This window comes from Phodopus roborovskii, unplaced genomic scaffold (assembly GCF_943737965.1).
Source record: "Phodopus roborovskii unplaced genomic scaffold, PHOROB, whole genome shotgun sequence".
Classification (NCBI taxonomy): Eukaryota; Metazoa; Chordata; class Mammalia; order Rodentia; family Cricetidae; genus Phodopus; species Phodopus roborovskii.
Window position 1 is genome coordinate 33,813,326 of NW_026125052.1, and position 13,095 is coordinate 33,826,420.

At 55.4% G+C, this 13,095-nt stretch overlaps 1 protein-coding gene and 1 pseudogene across 1 annotated transcript in view; both read left to right on the forward strand.

Moving 5' to 3' along the window:
* Nucleotides 1-5,689, forward strand: part of Bahcc1 (BAH domain and coiled-coil containing 1) — a 55,218-nt gene extending 49,529 nt beyond the window's left edge. Inside the window, exons 25-27 of the mRNA XM_051182067.1 lie at nt 105-1,276; nt 2,320-2,556; nt 3,173-5,689. Of these exons, the coding sequence (XP_051038024.1) occupies nt 105-1,276; nt 2,320-2,556; nt 3,173-3,379 (1,616 nt within the window). The 3' untranslated portion in view covers nt 3,380-5,689. The remainder of the gene's footprint in view (nt 1-104; nt 1,277-2,319; nt 2,557-3,172) is intronic.
* A 6,582-nt stretch (nt 5,690-12,271) lies between these two features.
* On the forward strand, nt 12,272-12,364 carry LOC127221885 (uncharacterized; annotated as a pseudogene).
* The last annotated feature ends 731 nt before the right edge of the window (nt 12,365-13,095 follow it).

Sequence of the window (13,095 nt, forward strand, 5' to 3'; positions counted from 1 at the left end):
GAATTGGGAATGGAGGGTCCCTGGGGAGGCGCATGGGGCTCCGGTGGGTCCGGGAGGGGTGAGTGGACACAGCTGACTCTACCTGGCTTCCTCCCCCCCCCCAGGCAAAGTCGACCTCCTAACCTCAGGTGCCAAGTCCCCCACGGGGGCCTCAGACCACTTCCTAGGCCGCAGGGGCAGCCCCCTGCTGAGCTGGTCAGCAATGGCCCAGACCAAGCGGAAAGCGGTGGCTGCGGCCGCGGCAGGTGGCAAAGGGCCGGGGATGCTGCAGAACCTCTTTCAGCTCAACGGAAGCAAGAAGCTGCGGGCCCGGGAGACCCTGTTTCCCATGCACAGCATGGCTGCCCCTGTGTTTGGTAACAGCTTCCGTGCGGACTCCTTCAGCAGCCTGGCCAGTTCCTACACGCCCTTTGTTGGAGGGGCCGGGGCAGGCCTGCCGGGGGGAGCCCACAAGCTGCTTCGGGCCAAGAAAGTCGAGCGTGCTGAAGCAGAAAAGGCGGGCAGGCGGCGGGCAGGCGGCGAGTTCCTGGTTAAGCTGGACCATGAGGGTGTGACCTCTCCCAAAAACAAAAACTGCAAGGCTCTGCTCATGGGCGACAAGGACTTTGGACCCAAGCTAGGGAGGCCTCTAGTGAGCCCCAGTTACGCACACCCAGCCCTCATGGGCAAGGACAAGAAGGGGCGGGCACCCATGCATCCACTTCCCATGGGCCTGGCTCTGCGCAAGTACCCACTGCCCTGTGACAGCGACTGCCCCAGCTCCTACTCCGATGAGGACGAAGATGGGCCAGGGCTGGCCACTGGCGTGCCCTCCCGCTTTCTCACCCGCCTCTCCATGTCTTCGTCGTCCTCTGGATCGTCCACGTCCTCTTCCTCGGGCTCCATGTCCACCTCCAGCCTCTGCTCCTCGGATAACGAGGACTCCTCTTACAGCTCCGATGATGAGGACCCTGCTCTGCTGCTGCAGACCTGTCTTACCCGCCCTGTACCCGCCCTCCTGGCCCCACCCGAAGCCCTTCGCACCAAGGGTAGCAGCCCCCACGCCCACGCCCAGCGCTGCTTCCTGTCCAGGGCCGGAGTGGGTGGTGCAGGTGCAGCTGCAGGTGCTAGTCCCAGTGGCGGCAAGTCCAAGTTCAAGCGCAAGGAGGCCCTGAGCTTCTCCAAAGCCAAAGAGCTTTCTCGGAGGCAACGGCTGCCCTCCGTGGAAAACCGGCCAAAGATCTCAGCCTTCCTGCCTGCCCGGCAGCTCTGGAAGTGGTCGGGGAACCCCACACAGGTAGGTGGCCTGTCTCCCTGATGCAGAGAGCATAATGTCAACGGAGAAATGGGCCTGCTCCTGCTCCCTCAGACCCCAAACACCTCTTCTGTGGGCATTCTTCACTTTCAAATAAACGATTCAGGGACCAGAGAGGGACGGCTCAGTGGCTAAGAGCACACGCCGCCACCGCTCCGGTTCGCAGTACTCAACGTAGGGCGGCTACCGACTGCCTGTAGGTCCACTTACAGGGGGAATCTCAAACCATTTGGAAACCCCCAGGCCCCAACAGAAACCCACCAGTAATCTAATGAGACCAGTGACCAGCTGTGGTTTGCACGTGCGAGCCATTGCCTTGCCAGTGTGATCACACACGTGACCCACATAGCGGGAGTGTGCGGTGTGCAGGCTCCCGTGCGGTATGCCACCTGAGAAGCCTTGCCTGCTGCTTAGACAGCCAGCTTTGCAAGGCCACAGCACAGCATACTACTGCAGGGGCTTACACATGGCTTCCTTTATCGGTGTCTTCCGTAGTGGACCTGCGCTTGTGTGTAGGCTTTCTATTTGTGTTGTTTTATTGTTTGTAGCAGCAGGGTCATGCTGTGTAGCCCTGACTGGCCTGCGACTTGATATGTAGACCAGGCTGGCCTGGGACTCAGAGATCCATCTGCCTCTGCGCCCTGAATGCTGGGATTAAAGACACAGTCTACCAACTTGCTCAGCTCTCCCCGGGGGTTGTTTTCTCTCCCTTGTAAACCAAACCGCAGTAAACATCTTGTGTGTGTCTGCCCTCAGATCCCGTGTGCCTTTGGAATCTGTTATAGACTTTCTGTCGTGACTAATATGCAGAGAGAGAGAGAGAGGGTCCAGTGTAGCCCACCTCATAAGGAGCCTATGCAGTGGAGCTCTCTGTCCATTGTGTGGCCACTTTCTGCCCTTGCAGACACATACCGAGACACACCATCTGTCCCTTCAGCATGCTCTCTGTTACCCTAGCCCACCACCTTTCCCTTACTTTCCTGGATCCCTCCTCACCGCTGTGTATCTGCTGGTTTTCCCTGCAGAGGCGAGGCATGAAGGGGAAAGCCAGGAAACTGTTCTACAAGGCCATCGTCAGAGGCGAGGAGACACTGCGCATTGGGGACTGTGCAGTCTTCCTGTCCGCTGGACGACCCAACCTGCCCTATATTGGTCGCATCGAGAGCTTGTGGGAGTCGTGGGGTAGCAACATGGTGGTGAAGGTCAAATGGTTCTACCACCCCGAGGAGACCAAGCTGGGGAAGCGGCAGAGTGATGGGAAGGTGAGGGCGTGGGCAGGCGCGGGGGGGGGGGTCAGCCTCTACACAGGGTCTTTGGGCAAATGGGAGGTTAACGGTGAGATCGGCAGCCAGTATTAATTAACCTTGTCCTGGTGACCCCTTCCCAAGCCCAAGATCTTCCCCGGGTGTGTATTTGGGGGTGGCCGTCCAGCTGAGATCTTCCCCGGGTGTGTTTGGGGGTGGCCGTCCAGCTGAGATCTTCCCCGGGTGTGTTTGGGGGTGGCCGTCCAGCTGAGATCTTCCCCGGGTGTGTATTTGGGGGTGACCGTCCAGCTGAGATCTTCCCCGGGTGTGTATTTGGGGGTGACCGTCCAGCTGAGATCTTCCCCGGGTGTGTTTGGGGGTGGCCGTCCAGCTGAGATCTTCCCCGGGTGTGTATTTGGGGGTGACCGTCCAGCTGAGATCTTCCCCGGGTGTGTATTTGGGGGTGACCGTCCAGCTGAGATCTTCCCCGGGTGTGTATTTGGGGGTGACCGTCCAGCTGAGATCTTCCCCGGGTGTGTGTTTGGGGGTGGCCGTCCAGCTGAGATCTTCCCCGGGTGTGTTTGGGGGTGGCCTCCAGCTGAGACCATCCCAACGCTGTACCCTTACCCGGCAGAACGCACTATACCAGTCTTGCCATGAGGATGAGAACGACGTGCAGACCATCTCCCACAAGTGCCAGGTGCTGGGGCGAGAGCAGTATGAGCAGATGATGCGGGGCCGCAAGTACCAGGACCAGCAGGACCTCTATTACTTGGCGGGCACCTACGATCCCACCACTGGACGCCTGGTGACAGCTGACGGTGTGCCCATCCTGTGCTGAGCTGCCTCTGCCCACCCTCACCCATGGCTGCAGCCAAGAGGTCAGCTAGCCAGGAACTGGTCTGAGCAAATATGCAATCCCCCCCCACGGCGGGATCAGGCTTCTCCTCCTCGAAGTTCTCTGGACAGAGCTCCTAGGCTGGACCCCAGTCCCATCCTAGCTGCTCCAGAGGGAGGGCTGGCTGGTCCCTCAGGGACTGGCTGCTCTGCCGATGCACCACAGTTCTCGAGAGATTAGAATCCAAGCCATATTTCCCTAGTACCTCCGACTGTCTCCCACCAGGGAAAGCAGAAATCAGGTGTGTTATCTATTTATTTCTCTATGTAAATATTGTATTTCTGTGGGGAAGTTTTATGGGGGGAAAAATGGAAAAGGATTTTTCCCCACTTTCGTGACAAGGGTGTGTGTGTGCGTGCGCGCGTGTGTGTGCGTGTGTACAAATGCACACGTGCATTGTGTGTGTGTGTGTGAGTGTGTGTGTGGTTTTGTCCTGGGGTTTTCTTTGGAAATGCACTGTTCTCGCCTAGTTGGATTCCAACAGGGGCATCTGTGACTGCAGAGGTTGCTGGAATGAGGGCAAGGCCAAAGGCCGTGGGATGGTCACATGAGACCCCAGTCACACCCTCCTGTCCTTTGGGGTCCAGCTGTGTGAAGGAAATGGCACTGCAGTGTATTTCCTTCCAGTACACCCCATACAGAAAAGTATTGGGGTGGGGGCAGTGGTGGTGGCCCTGGGAGGAAAGGGTTCCGGCCACAAGGCGACAACAGCCAGGATCGGTCTGCCCCGCTCTGCAGCCCAGGAGTATGGCAGCAGGGCCATATATATATCTTACCTCTGTTTGAAACAAAACAAACGAACAAATATTTTGAAGTATCAATAAGAAAAATGGATGTTTAGACTTCCTTTCCTGAATATCTCAAGTTATTTCTGGTTTCCGTTTCCACAGCCAGCTTGTTGCAGGGAGCGAAGCCTGGCCTCACCCAAGCAGGGTGTAGTTGGCCCCTTGCCCCCTCCATCCCTACCCTTGTCCTCCAGGACACCGGTTGCCTCCTCCCAAGAGCAGCAGGGTTTCCACAATGGTGCAGCTGGCCCAGGTCACTTCTGGGCCAGAATTTGGGGCCCCCCTGGGGTTGGTCCACCCTTCTACATGAGTACCCCCTCATCAGTAAGACTCTCCTTTTCCCACCAGACCCTTTCCCTGGAGCCCACCACCTCTGGCTGACCTCAAGTGATGAGGCTGGGCCGGAGGTGCTGGAGTCAAAAAGAATAGCAGAATGGCAAGGTGCCGCTCACCCAAGGGGACAGGCAGGTCCGTCTGGCCCCCTGTCTCTCAACCCAGACCCTGGTCCTGAGGCCCCTTTGTCCATCCCATCCCATGACAGTTTCTGGATCTTTTTTAGAGCTACTCAGCAGGGCACATAGCATGGCAGGCTCATGCATGGAGTATATAACGGGTCCTTTCTGGCCTCTTGCACCCAAACCCTGGCCCCACGTACGAGGGAAGCCCAGCAGCCCTTCTCCCATGATGGAAAGAGCAGGCTAGACCCATGGACCGAAGGCCTTTGTCCTCAAAAATGCCTGTGGCACACACGCTCCCCATTGTTCCCCCAGGCGGAGGCTTCCTAAGAGGCAAGGAGTACTGGGTGCCCAGCCATCTCCCTTTGCTCGGGCCCACCAGGAGTCTGTGCCAATTCCAGTGAACATTTCTCTCCCTAGTTGCTCAAAGGGCCCCTGTGGTGGCCTAGGATAACCAAGGGTACCCCATTCCCGGCTGCCCCGTCACCCCGAGGCTTTTTCTGTTCTCCACACGAGTGCAATATTTCATTCCTGGAGGTCATCGGAAACGATGGCCACCAAGGTCCCGCTCACAGCTAGGGAGTCAGAGTTGATGGTGAATGAAGAGACCAGCGCCAGGGATGGTGCTAGAATTCGCTGCTCAGAACCCCCAGTATCCAGGGGCACCGGAGCAAGCAGAAAGGCTGTTCTGTTGGCCGCCTTCTGGATGTTTCTTTCTCCCTCTGCTGAGCTGTCCCCTCTGTCTTTATCTCTCCCCTCTCCTTTCTGTGTGCACACGTGAATGGCGTGACCCCCTCCTCCCCAGCTGTGGCTAACCGTGGTGAAAGCAGGATTCTTGTAAATGTGTAAACTAAGAGGCAGGTTGGATTTTTGTTTTCAATGTAAACACTAAATACAAAACAAACAAAAACACAAAGGTTTTATGAACAGCAAACTCTATGTAAAGGCATTTTAGTATTAAATTTTTTATTGATAACTTGCTTAAGAATAAATATATGAACTATTGTACAGGTGCTCGGTAGTCCGGATTGTGACTGTGCCTGCCTCCTGAGTGTGTGTCACCTGTCATTCCTGTCTGGGCTGGGGGAACACTGACTGGGATGAGTTTAGGTGACCTTAGGCTTAGAGACGCCACCCTACCCCACCCTAGATCACTGGCCCCTTCTTGATCTTAGGCAGGTGTGAATGACTGGTAAGTTGGTCGCCTGTCCAGCTTGAACCAGTTCAGACAGCCATGGTGGTGCCCACAGAGCATGGGGGTGAGGGGGAGGGTGGCCCCAAACACTCATCCACCGTGAGCAGTGGTGAGGGTCTGAATGGATTTGTTCAACAAAAGTTTTTCTGCCAGTCAGCTCTGCTCAGAATAATAAATAATGGTCCTGTTGGCCACGACAGCTCACACCTGTAATCTCAGGCAGATGGGCCTCTGAATTTGAAGATGGCTTGGTCCTCATAGCAAGTTCAGGGCCAGCCAGGATTACATCGCAAGACTTGATGTCAGGGTGTGTGTGTGTGTGTGTGTGTGTGTGTGTGTGTGTGTGTGTGTAAAGTTCTAATCCTTAGGCAGAGGACTGATTGTAAGTCAAGCACAGACCTAAAGTGGGAAGAAAGGAACATGTGTGCCCTAGTCAAGAGGCTGCAGACCCGAACAAAGCCCAAGATAGCCCTGACTGGCGGTAATTCACTACTGATACTCTGAGATATCACCCCAGGGTAGGGCAGGTGTGCAACAGCAAGGTTGGTTCTGGGAGTGGGGCTGGGTCCTTAGCTTCCCTCTGGTTTTGCATAGACACCAGCCCTGCCTGGCTGATAAGTATTCTCCCCACTGTGGCCTTCCTGCCTGCCACTGAACTCCTTTGGTTAGAGATGCTTCTCTGTGGAAGCGAGTTAAGGTCTGATGCCTGCATGGTCCAGCAGGTACCTGCTCTAAGGACTGCCACCAAGTTCTCCCTTCAGCCCATTCCAAGTCCCACCAAGGGCTGACAGATAAAGGCTGTAGAATCCAGGGCTCAGGATGCTAGTGGATAGTCAGCCCTGTGTGGGTCTGTAGACTCAGCCCTGAGGTCATGACTTTGGGGACAGGTAACCTGTCATTCCTAGCTGCCCGGTGGGGCCTGAGACAAAGTGAAGGTTGGATCTGAGGTGTAGGTGCACTGCACTGGGCTTCTGGCTCAGGGACCTTCTGTGGACTTGAGAAGTCCAACTGCAGGAACTTGAGATCTCGCAGGGCTAGGCCTCAACATGGCTCCTGGAGCCCGACAGAATTTTTAACCATGTTGGTGTCTGCCCACTAGAGCCTATGTTGACGGTGGAATGTTTACCTAGTATGTGCAATGTCTTGGGTTTAATCCCAGTAACACTGACACACACACACACACAGAGAGAGAGAGAGAGAGAGAGAGAGAGAGAGAGAGAGAGAGAGAGAGGAAGAAAGAGAGAGAGTGCATAAAAAGCTTGCTTTGCTCAGGAGGTCATGCAAGGAAATATGTAGGGCCAGAGCCTGGAGGATGTCAGTGACATGTGCCGTGGAGCCTGGCAAGGACCCGGCTGCAGGCCTTGGACTTCTCTGTACTGCAGCCAGCATGCTGAGTGGTAAGCAGGGCAGGGAGCAGCTGGACAGCAGCCACCAAGACCCCAGGCAGGCAGGAGAGACTGGTGTCCAGCATCTGCCCTGGGGCCAGGTGGCCACGCCAACCCCTTCACGGCACCAAAAGGCTGGTGGGCGGGCCCTGCCATTTCCAGCCCAGAACAGTACTGGGCTTGCACAAGGCTCTAGAACAAATGGGGAGTCAGGATAGGTGAAGAAGCAGCTCTGGCCATCCCTGAGCTGATCTGGGCAGCTTCCTAGAGAAGGGGGCGCCAGGGAGGGCAGGGCAAGTAGAGCCAAGACGGTGGCCAGAAGATGGGGGTTCTGGAGCCGGAGGGCGGCAGAGGCTAAAGGACAGGCGCCCTTAGCAGAATGGGACTTGTAATTACCTGCTAGCAAGCAGATGACCCCAAGAGCACAGACAGATGCCTCCCTTGGTGGCCTTGGGTCAGTCGGGGTTAAAGGGGCCGGTCTGGTCCAGACTCCAGGAGAGATTCTGCACCAAGACAAAGGCCCTGGTATAGGGGAGCTGGGGGAAAGACTGGGGCGAGCCCCAGGCAGGCTTGAGTCAGTGCCCTGTTTCCAGACATCCCCATAGGAGCACCAAGAGAGACTGTGGTACACGGTTGGGCCAGAGCAGGCCCCCAGTCCGGCTTCCCACGTCCAGGCTCCCTCTGCTCCTCCCTCCTCCAGCCTTGCCTCGCACACTGTGGTCCTGACATTCCGGAACCGCTGCCCTCCGAATGGGGCCTGTCCAAGGGCAGGGTGGACACGGGAGGACACAGGCTGTGGCGCCCTGGGGGTTAAACATGCAAGGCTACACTTTGATCAAGACAAACGAGCCATTATGTGAAATGCTGAAGCAAGATAAATGATGGCACTGGGTGAGGGAGATCAATAAAAGTGATGTTTTATCAGGTAGACATGACAACCTGGCTGATGGCAATTCGTTTTTAATACTACAAACCAATTGGAGACGAGGGGGCTTTAATTGCCGGGCCCCGGCCCTGGCAAGGTTGCTGGGGGTTGCTGGGGCATCGAAACTACTTTGGGCCGCCACGGGAGCCTTCACCAGCACTCAACTCTGAGGGGTGCTGGTGAGTCCCTGGGATCACAACCCTGCCTGAGCATCCCGCCAGAGACAGGTAAGGAGGGGCTGCCTTGGCCATGTGTGGACTAAGGAAGCCGAAATAACAGGCCAGTGGTTCTCCTGCACTTAGCGCTATCCTGCAGCCAAGCTTGCGCCAGGGCGCCAGGGATGCTCTTGTCTCCCCTCTGCTGTCCCCTCACCTCCCAGAGACCTGGCCTGACACTTCTGAGCCACTCCTGGACACCACACACCCCTTGGGTCTGCACTGGCCACCTGCTCAAAACGGCAAGAGCAGTGAGCAACACACACACACACCTACACACCACACACACACATACACACACACACCACACATACACACACACCACACATACACACACACATACCACACATACACACACACCACACATACACACACACCACAACACCACACACACCACACACACACACACCACACACACACACATACACACACACCACACATACACACACACCACACACACACATACACACACACCACACATACACACACCACACATACACACACACACACCACACACACACACCACACATACACACCACACACACACCACACACACCACACATACACACCACACACACACCACACACACACCACATATACACATACCACACACACACCACATACACACACCATACACCCCACATACACACACATACCACACACCTCACATACACACACCCCACATACACACACACCGCACACACACACACACACACACACACGAGGCGGATACATCCAGTCATCACTCTGTCCCCCAAGCACCAGACTGTAGCTGACAGGGCCCAGAGGCCATGACCCAGCCCTCCAGCCTGCTCTGGAGAGAGGCGGGTAAGGCCAGCAAGTGAGATAGGGAGCCCAGGACCTGCAACAGCTGTTGTCTGATTTTCCTCTCCATCACCTAAGAGTCTTCACCTGTTCTCACAGGCCGTGTACCCAATCCAATCCGCTGTAAGACTGGGTTGAGGGTTGTAGGAGACAGTCAAGGATTTTGGGGCCCCCAAGGACTCCGCTCCCATCTAGGAAAAACACCTTTATATTCCCAGGTTCAGTTTCGACTCCTGGTGGGATTCAGACAAGGAGACGTAACAAGGCCTCAGTTGGACAACTGGACACAGGGAAAGTAGGTTTCCACTTGCTGTCAGGAGATGTGACCCCAGCTTGCCTCTCCCCGGAAGCTCCTTGGGGACCAGGTGGCAGTGGGTGTAGCCCTGCGTGGCTTCCGTTGCATTCACTCATCTATTCAGAAAGCTACACTAAATGTAAAGGTGTCATCTCCCTGCTGTGCCCGCCTGGTAGATCTGATATGCGCCTCTCTCTCCACACTTGTGGGCGAGCCCCACAGAAAACCCTGGCAGGAGCATGTAGGACCCCACAGCTGGGCAGAGCAGAAGGGCTGTTGGCAGAGCGGGGAGAGATTTCCAGGAGTAAAGAAACAGCTGGCTCCATCAACCTGTACATCTCCTTTGCCCCACAAGCCTGATCTCCTATCAGATTTATCTGAGGACCACACCCATGAAGGGGTGGAGGGGATGAGGGGGGGAGGGATGAGGGGGTGCTGTGGCCCCGTGGATAGTTCTGGAGAACACACACCATCTTCAGCAAGAGCCTGGACCAACTCTGGTGACCCGGGGCTTAGGTAGGATTCAGAGAGAGCCTGGCCCCAGGAGAGAAGTGGGGTCCAAGTGCTGGGAACCACCCTGCTGTAGGGGAGGGGCGCTGCCCTGGGAGCCCACAGTGCTTCTGCAGGCCCCGCCCCCTGTGCAGGGACTCGGGTCCACATCCCCACCTAAAGGAATGCTGGGAGCACACAGCCCATGCAGACAGAGGAACGGGTCTAACCTCCATCTTACCACTGTACATCTGGGCCGGTGTGAAAGGAAAGCTCTCTGGACACGTGTCATTTCTGCATTCTAGACACGTCTGACCTCCATACAACCCACTGGAGTCCCGAGGGCTTGGGGGGAGGGCCTTCCTGAAGCCGGAGGATCGGCAGACCGCAGCAGCACAGAGAGCAGTGTAGACCGAGGGCTCAGTACCCCACTGTGTCTCTGGCCTCCTGTGAGTGTCCAGGGGTAGAGTCTGCAGGGCCCCTCTGCAGGATGTTTTCCTATCTGTTCACTGCCCTCCCCCAGGCCGGCAGCACACACCCCCAGAATGTAAATGTGAGACCGAGAATAGCCTAGGCCTTCCGGGCCACTGCCTTCCCCTCGGCCCCTTAGCAGCAGATTCACAGCCCCGATGGCAACCTTCCAGCCCGATCCATAGCCATACTACCAAAAGAGCCCTGTGACAGTGTCCTGGGCCATCAGAGAGGGTCTCCCAGCACAAGGCTCCTCTGCCTGTGGGCAGGCCCGCTTAATATAGCCTGTTTCCTTCCGACCTGTCTTTCCATGGTCCCTAGGCTAATCTGGAGCCTACCCGAGGAGCCTCACCTTGCCCAAGTTTCCAAGCAGCTTCCCCACAGCTGTGGGGTGGCCTAGAGGTCCTCCCCACAATTGGTTTGCTTTGGAGGGAAAGTTAAAAACAGCCATTTTTATTTAGGAGCCTCCAAAGACGTTTATGATCTTGCCCCTCGTCGGACAATCTGTTTCCACTTAGGAGAAAACAGGCTCGGGGCTGCGGTGAGGAGACGCCACACGGCTGGGTAATTGCATGTCCCCCTCCAGGTCCCCAGCTGCCCCCTCTAACCCTAGGTGAGGCACTTAGGCCTAGGGCACCCATCGGGGGTACCCACAAGCCTAGAGCAGGACGACCCAAGCAAGAGGGCGGGCTGGGCTGGAGGTGGGTGTGCCTCAAAGATGGTGTGTGCCTGCGGTGTCTACTAGGAGGCTTCAAGCTTCTAGCACACAGGACTACAAAAGTTTGGAACCCATCAGAAGCCCGCAGCCTCGGTGCCTGGGCAGTGGCCCGCCTACACAGCGTGTACACACTCCTGGGAAAGTCTTCCTGTTCTCAGTAGGTTCTGTAGACTGCCATGTGCCTCTCTACTCATGTGACTCAGGGTAGGCCAATAACAACACCTCCCCCTCCCCCAGCCATGCTGATTGGCTTTGGGGTGGGCACCTGACCCAGGACGAGCCAATCAGGGCTTTCTCCTGGAGAATGCTCAAAAGCACTTCCAACCCAGCCCTCAGTGGTCCCAGCAGCAGTCTGGCAGAAACCAGAATACATTTTAGGACTTCAGCCGGGCAGTGGTGGCGCACGCCTTTAATCCCAGCACTCGGGAGGCAGAGGCAGGCGGATCTCTGAGTTCAATGCCAGCCTGGGCTACAGAGTGAGTGCCAGGACAGGCTCCAAAGCCACTGAGAAACCCTGTCTCAAAAACCCAAATAATAATAATAATAAAGTCAAATGCAGGACTTTGGACTTAATCCGAATTTAGAGAAGGGGCAAATATTTGTTGCATAAATGTTGCATGAAGTATTTGAGATATACTAAAAATGACTCATTCTTTATCTGAAGTTTGAATTTAACCCAATAATTTATGTTTTATCGGTTAAGTCTAGCAACTGTGAGATCCAGCTGTCCAGTTTAACTGGGTATGCCGGGCCCCTCCCCTTGGCCGTAAACAGGTGCACGCAGCTGTCCGGCTTGGGGTAGAAAAGAACTGTGATAACTGTGGCAGAGATTAAGGCTCAAAATAGCCAGGTGGTGGTGGTTCACGCCTTTAATCCCAGCACTCAGGAGGCAAAGGCAGGTGGATCTCTGTGAGTTTGAGGCCAGCCTGGTCTACATAGCAAGTTCCAGAAGACCAACCAGCATTACATAGCAGAACCTTGTCTACAAACAAACAAACAAGCAAGCAAGCAAAACAAGGTCCCACGACTTCTCAAGAAATCCAAAGAGAAGAACAATGTGAGGAAAGAGACAGTCTTGTGCTCAATTCAGCGGCATATACACTAAAATTGGGATGCTACAGAGATTAGCATGGCTCTTGCACAAGGATCCCTGAAGCATTCCACATTTAGACACAGAAAGGGAGACAGCAGAGGACCTCATGACCAAAGTTCTGGAGCTTTCTTAGCTTGTCTCTCCTTAGGCTGTACCCAGCTGGATTGGGCAGGCTAATCAGCTCCCTCGGGAGCTAGTGCCCTTTTCTATGGTAAAGCTGGCACTGGCCAGGCAGCCTCAATGAAGATGGCTGACTCCTGCATGTGGCTATGGAGAGGGGATGACTTTTGCCCATCTCTTGCTTTCAGCATCAACTTTTTGTTTTGTTTTGTTTTTTTGTTTTTCAAGGCAGGGTTTCTCTGTTTGGCCCCGGCTGTCCTGGAACTCGCTCTGTAGACCAGGCTGGCCTGGAACAGCCCCAATACCAACTCTCCCCTTCTCCTTCAGAGGAAAAACTACATCTCCCAGCTTCCCCTGCAGCTATATGCAGCTGTTAAACTAAGTGGGTTGTTTTGTTTTTCGGAGACAGGGTTTCTCTGTGTAGCCCTGGCTGTCCTGGAACAGGACAGAGATCTGCCTACCTCTGCCTCCTGAGTGCTTGGATTAAGGGAGTGCCAAGATGGTTAACATGTAATGGGAAGCATCTTTAAACACAGAGCTGTGCCTTTCTCTTCCTAATGGTTGGAATGTAGATGAAACGTTGAGTCGATAGCAGAACGACAAGACTAGAACCTGGGTTTCTGATGGACACACACAGCATCTCAGGACTTTCCAGCTACTAGACGTCTGCCCCTTTCCCCATCCGTGA